The sequence below is a fragment of the Mastomys coucha genome, unplaced genomic scaffold (genome assembly GCF_008632895.1).
Source record: "Mastomys coucha isolate ucsf_1 unplaced genomic scaffold, UCSF_Mcou_1 pScaffold3, whole genome shotgun sequence".
In the NCBI taxonomy this organism is placed as follows: Eukaryota; Metazoa; Chordata; class Mammalia; order Rodentia; family Muridae; genus Mastomys; species Mastomys coucha.
In genome coordinates this window covers 41,163,070-41,171,450 of record NW_022196909.1, presented here as the reverse complement: position 1 = coordinate 41,171,450, position 8,381 = coordinate 41,163,070, and the positions used below count along the sequence as shown (strand labels likewise).

At 47.9% G+C, this 8,381-nt stretch overlaps 1 protein-coding gene across 5 annotated transcripts in view; it reads right to left on the bottom strand.

The window, feature by feature from the left end:
* Nucleotides 1-8,381, bottom strand: part of Mcm3ap (minichromosome maintenance complex component 3 associated protein) — a 42,862-nt gene that overhangs the window by 5,808 nt on the left and 28,673 nt on the right. For all 5 annotated transcript variants that reach the window (XM_031348780.1, XM_031348779.1, XM_031348777.1 and 2 more), the window contains exons 19-26: nucleotides 8,043-8,111; nucleotides 7,829-7,963; nucleotides 6,232-6,385; nucleotides 4,370-4,628; nucleotides 4,064-4,161; nucleotides 2,642-3,032; nucleotides 1,758-2,015; nucleotides 854-983 (exon numbers count right to left, since the gene is read on the bottom strand). In XM_031348780.1, the coding sequence (XP_031204640.1) occupies nucleotides 854-983; nucleotides 1,758-2,015; nucleotides 2,642-3,032; nucleotides 4,064-4,161; nucleotides 4,370-4,628; nucleotides 6,232-6,385; nucleotides 7,829-7,963; nucleotides 8,043-8,111 (1,494 nt within the window). The remainder of the gene's footprint in view (nucleotides 1-853; nucleotides 984-1,757; nucleotides 2,016-2,641; nucleotides 3,033-4,063; nucleotides 4,162-4,369; nucleotides 4,629-6,231; nucleotides 6,386-7,828; nucleotides 7,964-8,042; nucleotides 8,112-8,381) is intronic.

Sequence of the window (8,381 nt, the reverse complement as noted above, 5' to 3'; positions counted from 1 at the left end):
AGGCTCATTCCCCAGGTTCCTGCTCTGACTCCCACAGTGAGAAGCTCAGGCTCATTCCCCAGGTTTCTTTTGCCAGAGTATTTTACCACAGCAATAGACAAGAAACTACCAGAGCAGCCTAGTGCCATGGGCAGTGCACACGTAGTGGTCAGAGAGCAATTGTGTGGAGTCAGGTCTCTCCTTCCAACTGTAAATAGATAACCAGAGTTCAAATCAGGTTGCCAGGCGGGAACAGCAAGTACCCTGACCGGCTGAGCCACCCGTCGAACCCTGAGTTTAAGCTTTAAGAAGTTAATTTTGGGGGCTACAGAGCTGAGTCAGCTGTTGGGGGCACTGGCTGCTGCTCTTCAAGAGAACCCTATTCCCAGAACTTCACAACTGTCTGTAACTCTGGTTCTAGGGAATACAATGGTGGCCCACAAGTGGTGCATTGGTCTACATGTAGGCAAAACCACCACATATGTGAGATAAATATTTTAAATTATTTTAACACTTACTGAAATGACCACCTGGCTTTTCTACTGTAGCAGCAAATGATATTAACAGAGTTCTCTTGTTGACACAGTTTCTTCCGGGGGAAAGGGTACAGGTGCTGCGTTAGGTGTCTATGAACTGGGTTTAGGAGATGAGATTCCAACTTTTTTATGTGCCTTCTCCAATTAGGGTTGACCTGAGCTCATCTGGTAAATGGAAAGTGGTGCCTGCAACTGCCCTAAGGAGTGTCCATGCTGTGGGGACGACTCGTGCTTTGCAGGGTTGCCAGAGCTGGTCTACGACAGGACAGGGGTTGTGGTCCAGACACGGCCCAGCAGTTTAGAACAGAGACAGAGAGCACACTCAACATAGGCCTCACCGTCCTTGACTCAGCTGCAGTTCCCTCTGGGTCTGCATTCTGGCCTGTTCCCATGACATGGGAACATGGTATTTTCTTAAAAGATTTTTGAAAAAATATACACATATTTGACCGTCTTCACTCAGCGCCTCTGAGAAAACAGTACAAGAACAGATTTTTAGAAATCAGATATATAAGGAGCAACAGATATTCGCTTAAACCCACCTATTTAAGGGCAAACCTCGCTAATGTAACTTCTGAGCTTGAATGGGACATGCACTCATGCAGCCTGTGGAGGGGCTAGGAGTAACTCTCAGAGCTGTAGAATCTCCTCTAAGAGCTAACCTAGGCCTAGTCCAGGGGAGGGAAGCTATGCTCTCCTAGGACCTTTTTCTGATTGCTTTTTTGTTTGTTTGTTTTTTTGAGACAGGGTTTTTCTGTGTAGCCCTGGCTGTCCTGTAACATGCTCTATAGACTATGCTGGCCTCAAACTCGGATATCTGCCTGCCTCTGCATCCTTAGTGCAGGAACTAAAGGCATGCACAATATACCTGGCCTCGCTTGTGTTTTTTGTAACAAGGTTTCTCTCTATATAGTCCCTGGCTGTCCTATAACTTGCTTGGTAGACCAGGCTGGCCACAAATTCACAGAGGTCCTCCTGAGTGTTGGGATTAAAGACATGGACCACCATGCCCAGTCAAACCTTAGTGCTTCACAAAGTTCCTGACTTTCCTGGTCTAATTTTAACTAAAGAGTAGAGATGGTTTTGCTTGTTTGGCTTGCCAGAGCTACACAAGGAGACCCTACTTAAAATAAACAAACTAGCTAACTAACTAATTAACTAAAACCCCACTTCCCTCTTTTGGTAAAATTAGCCTAGGAAAGTCTCATGACTTTCAGCCCCCAAACACTGAAGGACAACTACCTAAGGTGACGGGGAGCCTGGGGGGTGTCCAGTCCCTCAGCTTATGATTGATGCATAAGGTGATGATGTCATCCCACGGGATCTCAGCCACAGAAGGCCCTGACTCCTGGCCTGGAGAGAGGCTCTTGCTCTTCCACTTCTGGTATGTTCTGCACAGCAGGTTCTCCACCTGGGACTGGAGGACGGGCTGTGTCTGGCCTGAGCTGGGAATCTGGGAGGTATACTGAATGACCATGGAACACACAGGGAGCCAGGGGGCTGCAGAGAAAGGTACAGGTTTGACAACAATCAGTGAAGGTGAAATAAGAGTAACAGTAACGCTGTTTTCTTAGTAGAGGGCTACTGTGGGTAAGTCCCCAAGCTCTGCCAGCCAAATAGCAAGCAGGTTCCCTCCTTCCCTGTGCCATTAACCTAGGAAAGAGCAGCCCTTGCAGCACCAGATCTGAGTAAGCCTTGGCTACCTGTGGAGTCTGCATCAAACAGCCCAGAGGCTTCAGCCCCCAACCCCCCACGCCAGGCACAGAGGGCACAGTCAGGCTTTAAAGGCACAGTGACCTACACTAGCACTTAGTGCTATGGTACCACCAGGGCCAGCAGCAGCTCACAGGCAGTCACAGAAGTCTCACGCCTTTTAGCTAGCTTATCTCTTCTGGTAAGTGGGACCTGTGGGACAGTCTCAGGACTGTCCTGGGAGAAGGACAACAGCTCCCACTCCATAAAATCCTGTTTTATCCTAACCCAGAAACCCAAAGGTTGATGCAGATAGGTACACAGTAGAAGTGGACTGTAGACTTCACACTGGAACCCACCCCCTGGTATAGTGTCTCTAAAACAAGGAGAATAGGAGGCTAGCCCTCCACTCCTCCCTCAGGGTGGGTACATACCCCCTGGGGGTGGAAGATCCATCTGTGGAAGCTGGAACCCCAGCACAGCTTGCTTCAGCCAAGCTAGATGCTCTGGTGAGTTCCAGTACAGGTGAGGAAGTAGCTGGCTGCCTCCCACTTCAGCAAATTCCATGACAGGCCAGGAGATGTCACACAGCTGCTCAGAGGACACCACAGAGGCCAGGAACTGCAGCACACTGTTGAACAACTCAATAATGGTGCTAGGTTCCTGGGAGGCCAGGCTACCCAGGCGCCTCTCTCTCCTGTCGTGGAAAAACCGACCACTGAACTCACGGCTGATCCCATCCTCAACATACTGAACAAGGGTCTGGCAGCAAAGGTCTAGGGCTTGAGGGCAGCGGGAGATCAGCCACTGGACTGCTCCAGAAACCTGAGGGGCAAGACAGTCGGGGGAGAGCTGCTAAAACAATGCACACTCATTTTAAAAAGTACTGTTCTACAGGGGCTTAGCTTAGCACTCTGCCCATGGCTGTTTTAGGAAAATGCCCCAAGAACAAAATCCCAGTCACTGCAGGTAAGGGCACAAACCCTGTCTGTGCTTGAGTCTGGGTTCTTGATGTGCCTCACAGAGGCACCACTGAGCGTCCATGCATCTTCTCTAACTAGTAAATGGAGCCTGCAGAGCCCTCCTAGAATGACCAAGGACCTCATGAGGACTTCCTCACCACCCATAGAAGCAGAGCCACACCCTCTTACTCCCAGAACTAGCGGCTGTGCTGAAGGTCCCGACACTTCCTCACACATTGCCACAACCGTAGCCTCCTGTGCAGCTTTGGTTCGGTTTTCATATAGTGCTGGAGATATAACCTAGGACCTTCTTATAAGTCAAGTGGGAGTGTACCCCCGAGCTATGGCCTCAGGCCATATGTAATCCGTACACTTCTTTTCCTAAACCATTTTCAGCAGACCTTTTCAGGAAATCTAAGGTAATATTATTTCTTTACATTTTGTAAAAACGATCATTCTAAAAAAATAATTAGGTAAATCGGACATTCAGATGTAGGATATAGATGGTCATTTTAAATTCATAAAAGCAAAGCTAAAAAATTTATTTAATTTAATGTATTACTGAAAGCATAACTATGGGTGTTTTTTAAATTTTATTTTTATTCCTGTCTGTATATTTAGAAAGTTATATATATGTATAAAGCATAAGAGTGAAATGGAAATCACTGACGTAAGCTGGACAGGACAGTGCATGCCTAGACTCAGCAGAGGAAGAGCCGGCAGCACCTACAGCTTGCCCTGACTGCCTAGCAAACGTGAGGTCGGTCTGCCTGCCCTACATGATATTGTCTCAAAACCCAGACAGCAATGCTAAGCACTTAGATAACACTCAAGATAGAAAGGGAGAGAAACCAACAAGTACCCTAACAGACCTTTAAAGAGGATGAATTTTACCTTCACTGTGCCTTGTAAATCATTAACAGAATCAGGAATCTCAACAACAATGTAATCTGAAATCAGCTTGGCCGAAATCAAATCTTGTAACATCAGCCCTTTAAGAGAAACAGGAAGGTCCCATGTAATAATACTCATCTGCACATGCTGTGACACACCCCAAGCTAGTCTTGGTCATCCACACTGGGGACAAAACACATAAGGCTCTATCCCCAAAGTCCCCACACTGTTGTGCTGCCGTCCATCACACTCAAGCCCCGCCCACTTCTGAAGGAACCGGAGCAGAACTGGGCTTCCTCTACACACCATCCTCGACCGCCCTCCCGGCGGAGTCTCCTCTGGAGCTGGGCATGAGGACCGCCAGTGGCAGGGCAGGCTGGAAGGGCTTGGCCTGGAGAAGCTGCTTGAGCTGCAATAAAGCCGACAGCCAGTACAGGTCCTCCTCCGCTACATCCTCACTCTTCACTTTGGGGGGAAGCAGCAGCATGAGCCCACTGGCTCCCAACAGGTCCTTCCCGGTCTCCACAGCATCAAGGGCGCTGTCACTAAGGGTGCCACGAGCCACCTGCAACAAGATGTCAGGGTGAATGTACCAGAGGACATGACAGAGGAGACAGTCTGCCTCAGCAAGGACAACTGCAAGTGCTCCATTTACCATGTGTTCACTGTGCCCTGGACAGCCCTTCAAAGACAAAGCTGGGCCAGGCATGGTGGCACACGCCATTAGTCCCAGCACTCAGGTGGATCTCTGAGTTTGAGGGCAGCCTAGTCTACAGTGCAAGTTCCAGGACAGTGAGCAGTGAGGGCTACACAGAGAAGCCCAACAAAAAACAAAACAAAACAAGAAAAAGCAGAAAGTAGGGGAGGGGGGTTGGAGGGGGTAGGAGAGAATAAACTAAGTATACTTTCAGAGAGGAAAGCAATCAGAAAAGCCCCCCCATGTCCTTTTAGAATCGTCTAAAGGACACATCAGGCAAACCAAGAAAAGGTACTGTTACCATCACCAACACCAACACCAGACAAGCACCAGCCACTGTTCCAAGACTATATGCACAGATTTACTTCAACCCCAAGGGCCTACTAAGCAGAGCCACAACATGGGAAATACACGGGGTTGGGAACTTTAATTCTCTCTCTGGATAAATAGAAATATTAGGATTATTGTGCTTAAATGGCATAAGGATGAAGAAACCTGTCAAGATCAAAGCGCTACAGGAGGGATAGACAGTAGCAGGGATGAGTGCTCCCCATAAACAAAAAGGGGTCTAAGGCATGCTGTCTGGGTAGAGGTGGCACCCTGAGTCAAGCCATGGATAAAACAGAAGGAAGAATGTAGACTGTAGCACATTCTCAGGTGTGTGGCAGCCAAGGCTCAGTGCTTGCTGTAGTCTGGCCCTCTCAGTGCTTGCTGTAGTCTAGCCCTCTCAGTGCTTGCTGCAGTCTGGCCCTCTCAGTGCTTCTGTAGTCTGGCCCTCTCAGTGCTTGCTATAGTCTGGCCCTCCCAGTGCTTGCTATAGTCTGGCCCTCCCAGTGCTTGCTATAGTCTGGCCCTCCCAGTGCTTGCTGTAGTCTGGCCCTCTCAGTGCTTGCTGTAGTCTGGCCCTCTCAGTGCTTGCTGTAGTCTGGCCCTCTCAGTGCTTGCTATAGTCTGGCCCTCAGGAGCCATGTGTTTACTAGTCGGCCTCCAGCTTGGCAGACTGGGACCTGGAGGGATACGGAAGAGGTGGGCTGTGTGGAGCTCTGAGGTCTCTGGGACGTGCGTGACTTTGAAGGGCTGTGGGCTGCCAGCCTCCTCGCCTGGGTCCTGGCTGTCAAGTGTTCAGTCTTCTTCTGCTGTGGGTTTCCTCAGAGAAGCAACAAGGGCGTCAGTCATGGACTGAAACCTTCAATACTATGAGCAAAAATAAACTTCCCCTCTTAAACAGGGGATTATATCTGCCATTTGTAACCAGACGGAAAGTGGATACATTGCTCTCCTATATACAGACGAAAACCTTCCACCAAGTAGATGGCTGTGGCATATTAATCAGGATGTAAAGAAAAACAGACAGTGGCATTCACTTCTGATCATCTCAGAATCATTTAAAACCACTTTTGAGAATAAACAGTAATTGATAATTTCAGTGACATCTGAGGAGAGATGAGTACACGAAGTGACTGCCACTCACCTTTATACACACGTTGACAGAAACGGTTTGATCCCCTTTGCTGCTGAGCGTATTAAAGACTGAGAGGGTCTGGATGTCACCGGCATCATCTCCTGTGTCATCCACCACACTGTCATCTCCTGTGAACTTGACCTTTAACCAGTTTTCTAGTATTCTGTAGATGAAAGAAAGTAATGTCTGAGGGAATGTCTAATTTTAAAATGACTTAAAGAAATCTTCAGCTGGATGGTGGTGGCGCACGCCTTTAATCCCAGCACTTGGGAGGCAGAGGCAGGCGGATTTCTGAGTTCGAGGCCAGCCTGGTCTACAGAGTGAGTTCCAAGACAGCCAGGGCTACACGAAGAAACCCTGTCTCAAAAAAAAACAAAAAATTAATCTTTAGGAAAACAAAGAGAAATACAGGGTCCCAGAAACAGAAACTCACCTGCAGGTCATTATTTTACAATGGAGGCTGAACCTCTACTGGGTTATTTGTTTGGGTAAGTGGAAAGCACAGGTGTGAAACTGGCTCATTCTAATAAAATTTAAAACTAAACCAAAAAGGAAAGGACCCTGAGCTATAGAAAATCCTGGAATTAAAAATATATATTTCAGTAAGGTGTGTTAGTGCACACTTTTAATGCCAGCAATTTGGAGGTAGAGACAGCTGGATCTGTATTTGGGGACAGCATGATCCATATAGCAAGTTCCAGGCCAGTCAGGGTACATAGTGGAGTGAGATCTTATCTCAAAAAACAATCATCACCACCACAACTGACCTATTTTACAGAATCAAACTTCTGATACTAGGCCAGTGAGACAGCTCAGTAGATAAAAGACACTTGCGGCCAAGCTTGCCAATCTGAGTTCTATCCCTAGAATGCAGATGGTGTAAGGCAGTGGTTCTCAACCTCTGCGTTGTAACTCCTTTAGGAGGACTGAACAAACCTTTCACAGGGATCATTGGAAAACACATATTTATGATTCCGAACAACAGCAAAATGTCCATTATGAAGCAGCAATGAAAACAGTTTTATGGTCGAGGTCACCACAGTGTGAGGAGTTACACTGATGAGTCACAGCACTAGGAAGATTGAAAGCAGAGTTGTGCAAGTCTGTCCTTTGACCCACCATACCCTGTGGTACACAGGTGCACATGCAAAGCAAACAAATATTCCTCAGGGCTGGAGAGATGGCTCAGCAGTAAAGAGCACTGGCTGCTCTTACAAGGGACCTGGGTTCAACTCCCAGCAACCACATGGCAGCTAACTCCAGTTCCAGAGGGTCTGATGCCTTCTTCTGGCCTTTGTGGGCACTGCAAGCACGAGGTGCACAAATATACATGCTGGCCAGACTTTTAAATAAAGCACACACTAATTAGGATACCATACCATAGGTTTACATAATCCTCAACTCCTAAAGCTTTTGGACTTACATGGAATAATGCCTAGTATGTGGGAAAAAACGCTAAAAATCTAAATAAATAGCATGAGTAAAATACACTGAGACATAAACCTTTAGTGTCCACCCCCACAAAAAACCTGCCTGCCTGCAACTCTCAATAGCAAAGTGCTTCTCAGGGTCAGTCTCCACACTCCCCACACAGAAAACTGCTCACCTGCCAGGACTCTCTGGAGTCTGCTCTTCTGCATCAGGCAACACCAGCACCAGTTTCCAAAATATTCGCTTCTGCTTCACGGGGAGGTGCTCAGCCACGAAGGACGGCAGGTCCAGAGGTGCCCATGCAGCATTACTGGAAGGGGCAGATCACCATGAGCCCATATGCAGTACCCAAGCAGGAACAGCTCAAACAGTGAGAAGGACTGACAAACCTGAGCAGCTGCTGGTGGAAGTGCTGGACCTTCATCTGGTGAGCTGTCCTGTTTCTAAGCCGCCTCAACCTACAAATAACAAAAAAGAAAGACAAGGACTAGAAAGGGCAGCTCTCAACCCACGGGAAGAAATGAGTGGTAGTGGCTTCCTCTAGTGCCAGAAATGGACTACAGACCTCGCGCTCAGCAGGACCTGACCAACACAAACAGAACTTACAGGTTTTGTTTTGTTTTTAAGAGAGAGAAAGAACATGAACAGGTTAAGAATCTGAGAGGAGCCGGGCGGTGGTGGCGCACGCCTTTAATCCCAGCACTTGGGAGGCAGAGGCAGGCGGATTT